Genomic DNA, 17,550 nt, shown 5'->3' with positions numbered 1-17,550 from the left:
GCCAGTGCTAACCACTAAGCCACCACGCCAAATAATGTATTTTAAACAATGAAAAGTCAAGATACTGAAATAACACTGTAGTGTGAATAGACAACAAATATTTACCCTGTTGACTAAAATAAATTGTGTGACAGGATAGGTATTTCTAATGTAATCAATAAATACATTCAAATCAGTTTATAATTCCAATGCATTCTTCACATAAATGCCAGTTAAAATTTAAGGAGATTAGTCTCCTTAATAGTGGTATTTGAGAATCTGCTTATACAGGTTAGATCACACATATCAGTTCGAATTGTCACTTCTTGCTGAAGATAGTAAATGACTATTGATATGCTTAAACTAATAAATTACAGAAAGATGGATACCATAATCTCCATGGCACTCCAGCGGGATGTTCCCCAATACATGGTCATTCCTTGGTTTATCACATATGTCATTGCTCGGACAATCTCTACATTAAGTTTGTGGGTGGGGAAGGGGATGGTGGTGAAAGGAAAACAAAAAATAAACATTAGTTTCTTCATCCTTTGCAATACATGAAACATTCCATTTGACACAAATGTAATTTTGGAGTTCATAGTGGCTTAAATTTCCTTTCCATATATTCATAATTCTATTTATTTCACTTAATGGGAAATCCAAAATAAATGTCATAAATTGAAGATTTTTTTGCTTTTCAAGACAATGCTGAACTGTTCTTATCCTTTGCTTCAAAGGTTTATAGATGGTCGATCTGGTCAGAAGTCCAGATTTCAGATAACCCAGGCTGATTTTGCCTCTGTCAAACTTGCCCACCACCCCCCTCCCCAGCCATGTCCTTTATAGACTGCTGTTGAAATATAACCACTATCACACTCGTTTATCATACTATATTCTAGGATTTAAATTTACAGCTCATTTTCAGGGAAGGGAATATATATCTAATTTACCAGAAAAAAATCAATTTCCTAGTAACAGTATATTACAAATAATGCTTTACTACTGGAAAAGAAATGGCTACAGCTGGAGCTAGAAACTACCTGTGAATTTTCTGATTTTCCAGTTTTTTTCGACAGAGTTCAAATTCTGTTCTTACTGAATAATGCACAAGTTCTAAGTTGAAATGGCATTCACAGCAGGAAGAGGGAAATTGACAGATGATTTTCGTGAAGTATTTAGCTCCAGTTGAAGAAGTAATGTGAGCACAGGCTTCATGACCTCCTTCTGTGCTCTATTTTTTTCAGACTTCCTTCAAAACGTTATGCTTATTGCCTATATCATTGCTGCTGCTGCAAGATCACTACTAGGTCTCGATTTTTGTCATGATGGAGAATACTACCACCATGATAGACAGTGCTGGACGTAGTCAGGGATTCAAAGTCCTGACCCCAAACCTAGAATTTCAATTTTCGCTAGAGCGGGATTGATGTAGCTGGGCTGTAGTTTGCCCCTGAAAGCAGCTGGTCATTTAAATAACCAGGTAAGAGCAGACTTGTTTAGATCCAAGGCACCTTTGATGGAGATAAGGCATCTTCTGGTGCAGAGAAAGTATCATTTGGGGTTGTGAAAAAGCATAAAAAGTGCATAAAATCATTCTGGCAATGTTGTCAAGGAAACCTTCCCCCTCTGATAAAAAGGGTGGTGCTAGTAATTTCATATAAAACAATTACAGCTTTTGTACTGGCAAATGATTTCCAAAATTTCATTTTCCCAATGCGCTGTCTCTTGATGGACAGTTCCAACTGTATAATGAAGGGAAATATTTGTAGACAAAAGGGGTTAAGCACTTGATAGATTTTATTTACATAAGTCAATGTACTTCAATGAAGTGGTTGTTTTCATAAGAGTTTTCAGTGAAGCATTTGAATGTATTGTACATTTTTGTACCAATATATTTTCAATAGTAATATCATCAATAGGCTAATAACTTGAGTTTCTACCAGGAAGCCTCCTAATTTATGTTAATGGTGCTTAACAGGTGAATTAACATGGATGATGGTGAGTAAGGGTATGAGTTGGCACTGACTTCACATATGGTTAGAAAGGGCCTTGGGGAAATGGGTTATGAGATCCATGGGATATGGGTAGATTGATATTTGCATATCATGAGTGGAATAGGGTGTATGAGATGTATTAAGGGTTAGATAAAAGGGCATAGAATGGTACAGGGGTTATAAGAGTTCATGAGGGTAGGTATAGGAATTGGTTGGCACAGAAAAGGCATGGAAAATGGGGTAAGGGAGTGAAAGCAGAAGGTATATGTTATATATTAATCTTTTTTTAAAAACTTTGAACATAGTGCCAGAGCCCTGAGGCAATATTTTACGCAACCCCCCCCCCTTGTGAACTGGCAGTCTCCTTGGCTCTTTCTGGTTCTCTAGACCTGATCCTCAATCCAGCCCAGCCACTGGTCTGAAGATCAGAAGTACAGGCAACCATTTTTAAAGGTCAGATTTGCAGAACCAAAATTTCTCCTAACTCTGTACACGTGACACAAGATAAAAACGTGCCCAGTTTGAAAAAAAAGTCTAAAATGGTGAATACCGTTAAAATATTTTCAAGAACTAGAAATGAATACATTATACTATTTTAACATGATCAACAGGTAGAACAAAATATTATTTTCAAATGCAACATTTGCAAAAAAGGGCCAAATGAAAAGATCTGAATAACTTTTATGAAACATCAGTTTTATGAAAAACTATGTCAAACTCTTTTATTAATACACATTTGATCTTTCACTTAACTACTTATTTTATTGAGTCTGTTTTTCAGATGATATACTAAACTGAAGTCTTGTCTGTCCATTGCAGTGTTTTATGTGGGCCTTAAGGGTCTCCTGGAAACGTATTAAGGAGCAGTGAGCTCTTCCAATGTTCTGGACAATGGTCTTCCTACAACTGTTATTAAAAACAGAATAACTGGCCATAAAGCCAGTGAACTTACTTACTCACTGTTATCTTGTTGTTATCAGTCACTATTAATTGTGCATAAAGTGCCTTGAAAGATTTCTGAGAAATATGATAAGGCAGAGAAATCACAGCATTAATAGTATTGAGTGTTTGGGTGAATAGGAGCAATTGAGGGAAGATGTTGCACACAACTCTGAGAGAGGTAGATCATGAGCCTTGGTAGGAGGTAGATAGAATGAGTGTGAGGTCACAGGGAGAAGACAGTGGCACTTACCCTGGTGCAGTGGAGAACTTGATTATTTGCAGCATTGTTGGGCATTGTTCTGGATGATTGACCCTGGTGACCACAAACCATGCTGGCAGGGTCTGGTGGTATGGCCTCCTCTGCAACATTCTATCCACCAAAACCTGTAGCTCCCTGTCTGCAAAGTTGGCCACCAATTTGCCCTTATCTGCCATGTCCAGGAACATAGCATGCACCCGTGTAGAGCAGCACAGGAATGTCAGCATAAAGTTGGGTGCGCAATGATGTTTTAGATATGGTGCCAATGCAACTGATGGTGGGCAGTGAATGTACTTACAGCTATGGCAACAAGGACAGAACGCCCCTGGTGCTCACCTTCCACCCTACCAACCAAATTATCCGCCGACATTTCTGCCACCTCCAAAAAGACCCCACCACCAGAGATATATTTCCCTCCCCACCCCTTTCCGCCTTCCGCAAAGACCGTTCCCTCCGTGACTACCTGGTCAGGTCCATGCCCCCCTACAACCCACCCTCCCATCCTGGCACCTTCCCCTGCCATCGCAGGAGCTGTAAAACCTGCGCCCACACCTCCTCCCTCACCTCTATCCAAGGCCCTAAAGGAGCCTTCCACATTCATCAAAGTTTTACTTGCACATCCACTAATATCATTTATTGTATCCGTTGCTCCCGATGCGGTCTCCTCTACATTGGGGAGACTGGGCGTCTCCTAGCAGAGCGCTTTAGGGAACATCTCCGGGACACCCGCACCAATCAACCACACCGCCCCATGGCCCAACATTTCAACTCCCCCTCCCACTCTGCCGAGGACATGGAGGTCCTGGGCCTCCTTCACCACTGCTCCCTCACCACCAGACGCCTGGAGGGAGAACGCCTCATCTTTCGCCTCGGAACACTTCAACCCTAGGGCATCAATGTGGACTTCAACAGTTTCCTCATTTCCCCTTCCCTCACCTCACCCTAGTTCTAAACTTCCAGCTCAGCACTGTCCCCATGACTTGTCCGGACTTGTCTTACCTGCCTATCTCCTTTTCCACCTATCCACTCCACCCTCTCCTCCCTGACCTATCACCTTCATCCCCTCCCCCACTCACCTATTGTACTCTATGCTACTTTCTCCCCACCCCCACCCTCCTTTAGCTTATCTCTCCACGCTTCAGGTTCTCTGCCTTTATTCCTGATGAAGGGCTTTTGCCCGAAATGTCGATTTCGCTGCTCCTTGAATGCTGCCTGAACTGCTGTGCTCTTCCAGCACCACTAATCCAGAATCTGGTTTCCAGCATCTGCAGTCATTGTTTTTACCAGGTAGTAGAATCAGGCTAGCATTGGATAAGAGGGAAGTCTTATGGATGGCATAGATAGTTAATGAAGCACATTTATGACAATAACCCGAGAAAATTCTCTGGGTCTCATAGAGAGAACCCGTCCATGAAATTTGATGAAAAGGGCACTGCCAAAAAATGGCAAGATTCATCCTCACTTGCTTGCAATTTGATGAGTCAGAGCCTGCTATACCATTAAAGCCACTAGGAGGTGCACCTCATCCAGAAAAAATGCTCAACCCACGATGGAGGAAGTTTCTGTACCTGGGCTAAAAGCTATTACCAGCTGTTTTCTGGAGAGTCCAGCTACTAACAGTATAAAAGCTGTCCCATTACAGGAATATCAGGTATGTGGATATTGTGTGCACACTGCTCAGTGTTTGCTATGAACATCCTATTTAAATGTATAAATCTACAGCGCCTACTTGAATAACTGTGAGAGGAGAACCACATTCTGGTCTAACTAGAAGTGTCTCTTCTAGTTAACAAAATGTAGTTTATTGCACGTTAGCAACTAGTCACAGATTACATTGTTCTGATGGAGATCGTTACATTGAGGAGAACTAGATGTTAGATTTCAATCCTTTGAAATCCCAAGGCGTTTTGGTTACAAATCCACATGACATCATCCTAGTGGGTGTTACTTATGGCACTCCTCCGTATTAACCCTTTCAAACCCTCTCAGACCTATATTCAACACTTCCTAACCCCCAAAGCGTTTTTCACCTTATTGCAATTATATTGCAAAAATATACTAAGTCCCTGATTTTAAACATTCAGGTGATCCAGAGGTTTCAGTATTCTCCCAGTTTGCATTCTCATTGGACTTGGTGTTTTATTGGGTTGAAGACCATTGACTTTGATTCTTTGCCTCACTTCTGAGGTTTCTGAAGTTTTCTGTTCTATCACTTTCCACATTGGGTTTGTCTCGATCAATCAGTGATGGACAAATTACCTGCAATGGACGAAGGTTCCTGAAGTTCCTTCATATGATCCCATTTTATAGTAAGAATATACAATCTCTGCTGGTCTGCAGTTTTTTAGGTGACTGTACCTTTACTGTTCAGATCCCTGACCAAACACGTTGCCCCTGTCCTAAATGTGACAACCAACTCATACAGGAACACTTATTGTAATACTTTGCTTTTTGTGTTTATTGTCCTATTGCATATGCCCTGACAGTCATACAGGCATAAATGCAAAAACAACTTCTTTGGTAAGATGTAGAACTGCATCCTCAGCTTCCTGACTATTAGCAACTCTGCTGCTGTTAGAACACCGTTGCTATGGCGTATGCCTATACTTTAGCAGTGCCATACGGCAGTCAGAATTTTTCAAGAGCAAATTAACAGTCGTAACCCCAGGGTTTGCTTCCTGATACCTTTTTAATGACATTTTCAAATTCAGAACTGGTTGTTGCAAATTAGCTGAAGCAAACAGCCACGCACTGTCAGAATTGACAACATCAGGGATACCATAATGTAACAAATACCTGATGTAAAACTTAAATAATTTCATCCACAGTTGTATATGTTTCTCCTTAACCTCTATGCATTGGATGAAATAATCAAAGACAATGCAGTAAGACCTTCCTTCAAAAACAAATACATCTGTGCTTTATTCCCCCATGGTTTTGTGGGGAATGTGGGAATCTGATGTCTATCTCAGTGTTGATGTGGAGGTGCTGGTGTTGGATGGTTGCTAAAGTTAAAAATCACACTAAACCAGGCTATAGTCCAACAGGTTTATGTCGAAGTACTAGTTTCCGGAGCGCTGCTCCTTCATCAGGTAGTTGTGGAGCTGGATTATCAGACACAGAATTTATAGCAAAAGATTACAGCGTCATGCAACTGAAATATATTCAACAAATCTAGATGGCTGTTAAGTCTTTCATCTTTTAGAATGGATTGCAGGTTTTGGTTCATTAATATGTAAATCCCAGAACTTCTTTTAAGTCACCTTCTCAAGGTAACTTAATATTTTATTTAAAATGTGACATGTCAGCTCAGATAATGCATTAAAGGTGTGAAGTTAGAGACTGTCTGTATCCCAATTTTGAGTCAGACTAGTTCTACTTCCAAGGAGGAATGTATAAAACGCTACATGGATTGACTGCCTTCATTGACTGCTTGCAGATTGTGCCCTTTATCAGGAAAATAAGTACAGGAATTGGGAGGTCATGTTGCGGCTGTACAGTACATTGGTTAGGCCACTGTTGGAATGTTGCGTGCAATTCTGGTCTCCTTCCTATTGGAAAGATGTTGTGAAACTTGAAAGGGTTCAGAAAAGATTTACAAGGATATTGCCAGGGTTGGAGGATCTGAGCTACAGGGAGAGGCTGAACAGGCTGGGGCTGTTTTCCCTGGAGCTTATAGAGGTTTACAAAATTATGAGGGACATGGATAGGACAAATAGGCAAAGTTTTTTCCCTGGGGTCGCGGAGTCCAGAACTAGAGGGCATAGGTTTAGGGTAAGAGGGGAAAGATATAAAAGGGACCTAAGTGGCAACTTTTTCACGCAGAGGGTGGTACGTGTATGGAATGAGCTGCCAGAGGATGTGGTGGAGGCTGGTACAACTGCAACATTTAAGAAGCATTTGGATGGGTACATGAATAGGAAGGGTTTGGAGGGATATGGGCCAGGTGCTGGCAGGTGGGACTGGATTGGGTTGGGATATCTGGTCGGCATGGACAGGTTGGATTGAAGGGTCTGTTTCCATGCTGTACATCTCTATGACTCTATGCAAATTCACCCATGGACTTATATGTGTGTGTGCGTGCACGAAGGAGAGAGAGTGTGTGTGTATGCATGTGAGCGTGTGTGCTAGAGTGTGTGTTTTGCATGTGCGCATGCTTGGTAGAGTGTGTGTGTGAGTGTGATGGAGTATAAGCCTGTGAGAAAGTGTGGGTGTGGGTGTGAACGTGGTGGGTGTACGTGTGCATGTATGAGAGAGAACATGTGTATGACAGAAGGTATACGTGAGTGTGTGAGCATGTAGGAGTGTGTGTACATAGTGCAGTGGGGTCACCTGTAGTGTGACATGAACCCAAGGTCCCGTTGAGGTCATCCTCATGTGTATTGAACTTGGCTATCAGATCTGGGATTTACATATTAATGAATTGAAACCTGCAATCTATTCTAAAAGATGAAAGACTTAACAGCAATCTAAGTTTGTTCAATATATTGTTTCAGTTGCATGACACTGTAATCTTTTCCTATAAATTCTGTGCCTTATGATCCTGCTCCACAGCTACCTGATGAAGGAGCGGTGCTGCGAAAGCTAGTACCCTGTACTTCGAAAGCTGTTGGACTATAGCCTGGTGTTGTGTGATTTTTAACTTTATCTCAGCGTTGAGTATTCTAAATGACCTATCCTCAAAAGTCTTCTGCAGTAAAGAATTCCACAGATTCACTACTGTCTGTGAGAAGAAATTCTCTGGTTCTGGGCTCCCCCATGAGGGAAAACAACCTTTGTCCATCTACCTCATCAAGTTCCCTAAGCATTTTCCATGTTTCAATAAGGTTGCCTCTTAGTCTTCTAAATTCCAATCAGTTAGCTAACCTCTCAAACCTCTTCTCTTTCATGTCTGGTATCAACCTACTGAACCTTCTCTGGACTGCCTCCAAAGCAGTACACCTTTCTTTAGACAAGGGGCCCAAAATTATTCACAGTGTTCCAACTGTGGAATGATGAGTGCCTTGTATAGTTTTAGCAAAACCTCCCTACTTGTGTACATCAACACCTTTAAGATAAAGATCAACAATCCTTTTGCCTTCCTTATTACCCACTCAACTTGGGGGCTTGCGTTTTGTCATTCATGGATGAGGACTCGCAAATGCCTATATTCTGTAGTTTATTGCAGTCTTTCACCATTTAAATAACATTCAGTCCCTCTAGTCTTCCTGCCAAAAGAATATAACTTCACATTTTCCCTAATTAAATTCCAGCTGTCAAATCTTTGCCACTTGCTCAACCTTTGCAGACTCTTTGAGACATCCTTCCCACTTGGCTTCCCACCTACTTTTGTGTCATCTGTAAACTTGTTTCGCAAATTCTTGCTTTACTCTATCTATTGATGTATGCCACTTCTGCTGTTTAGCATGCATGTTGTCTTGTGCTGTTGTTTCACCAGGGCATTGACTATAGACGTTAGGAAGTTACGTTGCAGTTACACGGGACGTTGGTGAAGCAGCACTTGGAGTATTGTGTTCAGTTCTGGTCACCTTGTTACAGGAAGGAGGTTATTAAACTGGAAAGAGTGCAGAAGAATTTACAAGGATGTTGTCTGGACTCAATAGTCTGAGTCTGAGAGCTTGAACTAGCAAGGACTTTTTTCTTTCGAGCAAGGGAGACTGAGGGTGGATCTTATACAGTGTATATGATCATGAGAAGCATTGATAGGGGTGAATGAACTCAGTTTTTTTTCCTAGGGTTGGGGAATCGAGGACCAGAGGGCATCAGCTTAAGGTTAGAGGAGAAAGAATAAAAGGGAACCTGAGGGGCAACTTTTTTTAAATAGAGGGTGGTACACATATGGAATGAGCTGCCAGCAGAAGTGGTTGAAACAGGTACATTAACAACATTTAAAAGGCATTCGGACAAATACATGGATAGGAAAGATTTAGAAGGATATGGGCCAAGTGCAGGGAAATGGGGTTAGCATGGACGGACATTTTGGTCGGTATGGACCAGTTTGGGCCAAAGGGCCTGTCTCCGTGCTGTAGGACTCTATGACCAGATTGGCACCTTTTCTTTTAGATATTCCCAGTGTTGCTCCTGGCACATCCTCCTGCACTCTTTATTGAACCAAGGTTGATGATGCCCTGGTTTGATGATAATGGTGTGAAATGAATACAGCAGGCCAATCCATTCAAGATTGTGCTTGAGTACAATCCTGTGTATGATATATCAGTCTATTGCTTCTGCTCAAAAACACCTCTTCTAACTTTCTCCTAAAATTCACAAGTCGATGGGGTCAGTGGGCCTTTATTGTTTCTGCTGCCCAGGTTGTTGTGCTGTTGAAGCTCCCAACAAAACTTGAGCAGCTGTCAAAGTATCCAACTCATCACGGTGTCAAGCCAGAGATACTCCTTCAGATTGTGCTTTTGAAAGAGGAATTCAACCTTATTTTTCGATCATAAAAGAGTGACTACTGTCAGCTTTAAAATGAAACAAATTATTTTGGAAAGTCTGAGATTTTACTGTAATACATGGAGTCATAGCATAATACAGTGCAGAAAAGGCCCTTCGGCCCATCAAGTTCGCACTGACATAACTACCACTAAAGGTGCACTAATCCCATTTTTCTGTACTTGTCCCATATTTTTGAATGTTATGATACTTCAAATGCTTCTTCAAGTAGTTCTTAAAGGTTAGCAAGTTTTGAGAAGATTTGTAGCTGAGGTTGAGGGTCTGGATGTAAGTTTGCTCATTGAGCTGAGCTGGAAGGTTCATTTTCAGACATTCCATCACCGTACTAGGTAACATCTTCAGTGAGCCTCCGGATGAAGCACTGCTGATGATTCCTGCTTGCTATTTATATGTTTGGGTTTCTTTGGGTTGGTGATGTCATTTCATGTGGTGACATAATTTCCTTTGGTGATATCATTTACTGTTCTTTTTCTCAGGGGGTGGTAAATGGGGTCCAGGTCAATGTGTTTGTTGATAGAGTTCCGGTTGGAATGCCATGCTTCTAGGAATTCTCGTGTATGTCTCAGTTTGGCTTTATAACAGCTTTATAACTTTCATGATCTTACACACATCAATCATGGCCCCCCTCAGCCTTCTCTGCTCTAGAGAAAACAATCCAAGCCTATCTTATTTCTCCTTAAGCTCAATTGCTGCATCCCAGGCAAGATCTTGGGTAAATCACCATTGTAAGTCCCTCTAGTGGTATCACATCTTTCCTGTAGTCAGGTGACCGGAACTGAAAGAGTGGTGAAAACTAATGTAGATCTCTTATAGTCAGAATTAGTCAAATTTATAACAGGGAAACATGAAACAGTTGACAAACTAAATTTACACTTCGCCTCTGTCTTCACAAAGAAGGACATGAATAATGTACCAGAAATATTGGCAAACACAGGGTTTAGTGAGAGAGAGAAACTGAAGCAAATCTGTATTAGTAGAGAAATGGTGTTGAACAAATTGATGTGATTGAAGGCTGACAAATCCCCAGAAAGTAGCCCTAGAAATAATGGGTGCATTGGTTATTTGCATTATGGTTCGAAAGGTCACAGTTTGCACTGCTTAACCCAATAGGATGAGAAGAAATGACTTGTGGATATTTTCATTTGTGTGCTCTGAGTTTATGAAGGTCACTCAATTTGTTATTTTTTGGAGCAAAAGTGACTTTGCTTGGGGAATTTAAAAGTACAGTTTGTACTTTGAAACCATTCTCACATGGTTTATTCATGGGTGAAAATTACAGTACAATTTAGTGCCTAAGTATGCTACAGACCACTGCAATCACGTAAATAAATAAACACTTCCCTGTGTACATAGCAGTTTTCATGATTTGCTTTCTGTTATTTTTATGAGTAGCAAATTCTAAACTGCATTAATTTTATTTTGATAATGTCTTCAACGCAGCAAGTATTCATAATCTCCTAATGATTACTTATCTGCTCCCCAACCCTCATCTTCTCTTATGAGCAAAGATAAAATCTTCTAAGGATAACTGAGGATAAAAACTTAAGTGGATCTGGATCTCTACAGCTCACATTGGGTATGAAACAGAGAAAGGAGCACAACTGAACAGCTAGGAACTCACAAACATACTCATGGGGCAGAGGAGAAATATATGAAAATAATACATTTACAACTTTATCCTGACTGGAGGACAGTGTTGAGTGGGGTCCCGCAGAGCTCTGTTCTTGGGCCTCTGCTCTTTGAAGTTTTTCTAAATGACTTGGATGAGGAGGTTGAGGGGGGGTTAGTAAATTTGCAGATGATACAAAGGTTGGAGGTGTCATCGATAGTATAGAGGGCTATTGCAGGCTGCAGCGCGACATAGATAGGATGCTGAGCTGGGCTGAGAAATAGCAGATGGAATTCAACCTGGATAAACGTGAAGTGATGCATTTTGGAAGTTTGAACTCGAATGCTGAATATAGGATTAAAGACAGGATTCTTGGCAGTGTGGAGAAACAGAGAGATCTGGGTGTGCAAGTACATAGATCCCTCAAAGTAGCCACCCAAGTGGATAGGGTTGTTAAGAAAGCATATGGTGTTTTGGCTTTCATTAACAGGGGTATCAAGTTTAAGAGCTGCAAGGTTTTGCTGCAGCTCTACAAGTCCCTGGTGAGACCACACTTGGAATATTGACTGGTACGAGAAGTTATAGTTTGAAGATATTAGGAGGAAGGTATAGAGGAGACATCAGAGGTAGGTTCTTTACGCAGAGAGTTGTGAATGCATGGAATGCGTTGCCAGTTGAGATGGTGGAAGCGAAGTCATTTGGGACATTTAAGTGACTGCTGGACATGCACATGGATAGCAGTGAGTTGAGGGGTGCGTAGGTTAAGTTACTATATTTTACATTAAGATTAAGTCTCGGTACAACATCGTGGGCCTAAGGGCCTGTTCTGTGCTGTACTTTTCTATGTTCTATGTTGTATTATTTGAATTTTCACAGGGTTTTTGCCCTTAAAGAGGAATGCTATGTTTTCTACGTTGCCAAGAGTAATTTCTAACAAAGGCAGTCCTGGAAAATAGCGCAATTAAAGATAAAACAAATATAGAAAACACAGGAGAAAATCAACATGTCTGGCAGAATCTGTTGGAGAGAAACAGTTAAAGTTTTAAGTCTAATATGTCTCTTCTTTAGAACCCAGAATAGTTCTGCAATCCTGTCACCCACCTTCCCTATGGCACTGCTGGTTGTGAGAGTTGGCAGTTGCTAATTCACTGGCACTTGTTGGGAGGTGGGCTCTTAACAAATCTGTCCCCACCAACTCCCCCCCACACCCAAAACCACCACCACCTCCCCTCCCAAGAATCCTATTTCTAGGACAAAGGCCATAAGAGACAGGAGCAGAAATTAGGCCATTCAGCCCATTGAGTCCACTCCACCATTCAATCATGGCTGATAAATTTCTCAACCCCATTCTACTGCTTTCTCCCCGTAATCCTTGATCACCTTGATACTCAAGAACCTATCTATCTCAGTCTTAAACATACTCAATGGCCTGGCCTCCACAGCTTTCTGTAGCAATGAATTCCATAGATTCACCACTCTCTGGCTGAAGAAGTTTCTCCCGATCTCCATTCTAAAAGTTCTTCCCTTTACTCTAAGGCTATGCCCTCGGATCCTTGTCTGTCCTACCAATGGAAACGTCTTCCCAACATCTACACTGTCCAGGCCATTCATCCTTGTAAACTCCACTGAGTATAAACCTACAGACTTCGAATGTTTCTCATATGTTAAGCTTTTCATTCCTGGGACCATTCTCATGAATCTCTTCTGAACATGCTTCAGGGCAAATACATCCTTCCTGAGATATGAGGCCCAAAACTGCACATAATACTCCACATGTAGTCTGACCACAGCCTCAGAAATACATCTCTACTTTCATATTCAAGTCATCTCAAAACAAATGCCATCATCGCATTTGTCTTCCTAACTACTGACTCAACCTGCAAGTTTGAGAGAATCCTGGACTAGAACTCCTGAGTCTCTTTGCAATTCAGACTTCTGAATTTTCTCCCCATTTAGAAAATAGTCCATGCCTCTACTCTTCCTCACACTTTCCCACGTTGTACTCCATCTGCCACTTTTTTACCCACTCTCCTAACCTGTCCAAATCTTTGTGCAGTCTCCCCACATCCTCATACTACCTGTCCCTCTACCTATCTTTGGATCGTCTGCAAGCATAGCCAGAATACATTCAGTCCCTTCATCTAGATTGGTGATCTATAAAATTAAAGGCTGTGGTCCCAACACTGAGCCTGCGGAACATCACTTGTCACCGGCTGCCATCCTGAGAAAGACCCTTTTATCCCCATTCTCTGCTTTCTGCCAAACTTAGTCTGAGATTGCTCCTAGTTCTCAGAGCCTTCCCCAAAGCATGCAGGAGACCCAGACATACTGGTCCAACTCATCTTGTACACTTGAAAGTGGAGCTCCGGTATGACCAGTATGTCCATTTATAAATATTACCAGTATTTTACTGGGTTTTCTCTTCGGACCATCATCTCGATCTGAATGCTCCCTGGTCTGTGTCCTTGCAGTTCAGCAACTCCTTCTCCACATGGATGCTAAACAGCCACATTCTTGAAGGTTCAAAAATATTTACAGCTGATTAACTGTTTTTATTAGAATGAAAACATTACACCACAGGTGTGTCACAATTTGCTGCTTTGGTTTACTTGCCACTTTTGAAATTGCATTTCTCACAATTGACACTTTAGTATATTTTGCACTTTGGCAAATTTGTGAGTCTTGTTCACCAGGAGTGCACATCAGAAGACTGGCTGTATGCATGTGATCTACTCAATAACAGATGGACAAATCTTGTATGCTTTACAGTCAAGTTTTCATTAGAGCTGCAAGCTGAAAGAACCAGACAGAAGCTGGAAGTTAGAAAATTATCCATTAGCATTTGTAGAGCTTTGCATGGGAACCTTGGGCATCTGTCTTTTTCTTTAGAAACTTACAACTTCCACATAACAATTGTGCACAAAAAACAATGAAGGCATTTCAATGATGTGTAAAACTAGCAAACCAAAGTCAAGGGCTTAGTCCATTAGAGCAAATCATTACAAAGGTTCAGTTGAATTGAAGCAACCATGAAAAGCAATGATCAGGTAAATGTCAAAAGCTAATAGTCTGCAACTATTTTGTGGGGTTATATGACCATTGAGATTTCACAACGTTAGTTCGCTACTAATACAGAGTGATTAACCACAATGCAAAAATGGCCTTGGTACATGTGCTGATGTGGTCCATGATGTCAGTTGGCTGCAATAGGCTTCTAGGTACATTTGTGCATGTGCATGTTCTATGTGCAGCCCTCAGCTGATGTCTGCCCAACCCGGAGCTGGGAGATCATGACAAGGCTGCTCCTCGGATGCTGCCTGAACTGCTGTGCTCTTCCAGCACCACTAATCCAAAATTTGGTTTCCAGCATCTGCAGCCCTTGTTTTTACCTACAAGGCTGCTAATGGGCCTGTTTCCTCCCCTCAGCCATTCCTCATCCAAGTTCCAGACTATCCATGCACTAACACCACCAGGTCATACCCAAGTTAATGCGAGTGATGGATGTCAGATTATGAGGTCTTTGAAAGGCAGCTGTAGCAGCAAGGGCATCACTCCATCTAAGAACCCTATCAAAGGGAGTATTAGTGTTTCCCTCACTCCCAGTGTAGCCTGACATCTTAGAACATAGAATCTTACAGTGCAGTACACAGGCCCTTCAGCCCTCGATGTTGTGTTGACCTGTGAAATTAACCTGATGCTCATCTAGCCTACACCATTCCATTATTATCCATATGTATGTCCTATACCCATTTAAATGCCCTTAACATTGGTGAGTCTACTATTGTTGCAGACAGGCCGTTCCGCATCCCTATTAATCTCGGAGTAAAGAAACTACCCCTGATATCTGTCCCAAATCTATCACCCCTCAATTTAAAGCTTTGTCCCCTTATGTTAACCTCCACCATCTGAGAAAAAAGGCTCTCACTGTCCACTCTATCCAACCCTCTGATTATCTTATACATCTCGATTAAGTCACCTCTTAACCTTCTTCTCTCCAACAAAAACAGCTTCAGTTTCCTCAGCCTTTCCTCATACCAGGCAACATCCTAGTTAATCTCCTCTGAACCCTTTCCAAAGCTTCCACACCCTTCCCACAATACGGTGACCAGAACTGCACACAATACTCCAGGTGCGGCCTTATCAGTGTCTTGTACAGCTGAAGCATGACCTCAATGCCCCTACCAACAAATGCGAACACACCATATACTTTCTTGATAACCCTATCAACATGGGTGGCAACTTACAGGGATTTATGCACCCGGACAACGAGACCTCTTTGTTCATCTGCACTGCCAAGAACTTTACCATTAGCCCAGTACTCTGCATTCCAGTTATTTCTTCCAAAGTGAACTACCTCACACTTTTCCACATTAAACTCCATTTGCCACTTCTCCGCCCAGCTCTGCAGCTTATCTATGTCCCTCTGTAACCCACAACATCCTTCGGCAAGATCCACAACTCTGCCTTAGTTTAGATCTGAGTGTTGCTGGAAAAGCACAGCAGGTCAGGCAGCATCTGAGGAGCAGAAAAATCAACGTTTTGGGCAAAAGACCTGATGAAGGGCTTTTGCTCGAAACGTCGATTTTCCTGCTCCTCGGATGCTGCCTGACCTGCTGTGCTTTTCCAGCACCACTCTGATCTAAACTCTGGTTTCCAGCATTCGCAGTCCTCACTTTTGCTTGCCTACCTTAGTGTCATCCACAAATTTACTAACCCATCCTTCTATGCCCACATCCAGATCATTTCTAAAAATGACAAACAGCAGTGGCCCCAAAACAGATCCTTGCAGCACACCACAATCTTCTCATTGTTCAAAGTGGGACCATTACATGTTGGCAAGCCTTCCAATGGGTTTTAAAACATCCACTTCTATTCAGCAAAAGCAAAACAAAACTGCATCTTCTTTTGGGAAGAGACAGGGATGCTTGCCTTTCAATCAATGAGTGTATAGTCTATAAGTGATCACTGCAGCTAGCTCACATCTATTGGAACTATGTGTCAATTGAGTCCCATATGGCTTATTCCACCTGATGCTGCAGTTTTTTTCAGATATGTTATGAGTGGTTCTTAAAAGGATCATTGTGTTTTGAATGTATTTTGCAGAACAAAGTGGCATCTGCTTGGAGCTGGTGTGCTTGGTCACCAACATTGTCATCTCCAAGGTGCCAGGACTGGCCTAGTGAAGGAGGAACAGCTGAGGACGGCTATTCTACAGTCATTGCCAGGGAGGGGAAGCTTTGCTTAGTCAGTCTGAGTCTCCAGAAGTCCTAAACTGGCAAATTCCCGAGGGACTTCAGCAGTGCCGTCTTTCTGTTGCTTCAAAATGATGCAGGGTACTTTTCTTTGCCTGCACATTGTGCCAACTAAAGATTGCATGTGAAATATTCCTGAACAAATCATAATGTTTTAACTTTCCCCAGTCACAAATATCTCCTCTGACCCGAAGGTCTTGAGAAACATCTGTCACAGTCGTGCTGAGGATAATCATCTTACAATTTCTGGCTGTTCAATGACACTTCCATTGGGAGACAGAGGACAGGCTTCTTATTGAACAGCATCACTGAGCCTAACTTAAACAATCAGAAAATCATGGAAGTACATACTGGATATTGTGATGGGCCTTTAGCAATCTTGCCAAGAAATGTTAGATGATAATCTGTCAGTAAACTTGTCTTCTGCAATATGATTAAAAACAGAACGTGCTATAAATTCTCTGGATGATATCCATGTGCGTCACAGTAATAATATCCTAACATTTATTTTCTTAATTTTTAATGTTTCTATGAAACATTTTAAATTCCACACAAGAAACTGTTCAAGTAGAAAGCTATGTAACAGGAATAAGGGCTGCATTATTGCATTTAGTGGTACATGAGTAAAACATTGCATGGTTCCTCCTGCGCGCGCACACACATACACACTTGTGAATATATGATCAGAACTTTATAGTGTACTTGCAATAAGTATACAGCAACCTTTTACAAAACTGTCCAATTAGCATCCCTTGTTTCTTTTACACCCCCAAACCAGACCAGTACACCCCACATCCACACTCTAAATACACTGGACCTGACCTGACCCAATCCAGCTTTGGACCTAACCTGACATAACCCCACATCAGACCTAACCGACCTAACCCCACACCAGACCTGACCTGACATAACCCCACATCAGACCTAACCTGACATAACCCCACACTGGACCTGACCTAATCCAACCCCACACTGGACCTGACCTGACCCAATCACACATTCCCCTCACTGCTGACATAGAACATCTGAATGCCCCAGATTTGATCACAGGATCTG

General features: G+C 41.8%; 1 protein-coding gene across 1 annotated transcript in view; it reads right to left on the bottom strand.

Moving 5' to 3' along the window:
* kcnab1a (potassium voltage-gated channel subfamily A regulatory beta subunit 1a) overlaps nucleotides 1–17,550 on the bottom strand; it is a 246,468-nt gene that overhangs the window by 24,178 nt on the left and 204,740 nt on the right. The window contains exon 9 of the mRNA XM_087993598.1: nucleotides 369–454. Within this exon, the coding sequence (XP_087849724.1) occupies nucleotides 369–454 (86 nt within the window). The remainder of the gene's footprint in view (nucleotides 1–368; nucleotides 455–17,550) is intronic.

Source organism: Chiloscyllium plagiosum, unplaced genomic scaffold, assembly GCF_037043375.1.
Source record: "Chiloscyllium plagiosum isolate Xiang-an unplaced genomic scaffold, Cpla_swu_hap1 HiC_scaffold_13, whole genome shotgun sequence".
Lineage (NCBI taxonomy): Eukaryota > Metazoa > Chordata > Chondrichthyes > Orectolobiformes > Hemiscylliidae > Chiloscyllium > Chiloscyllium plagiosum.
This window is presented reverse-complemented; position numbering and strand designations above follow the sequence as displayed.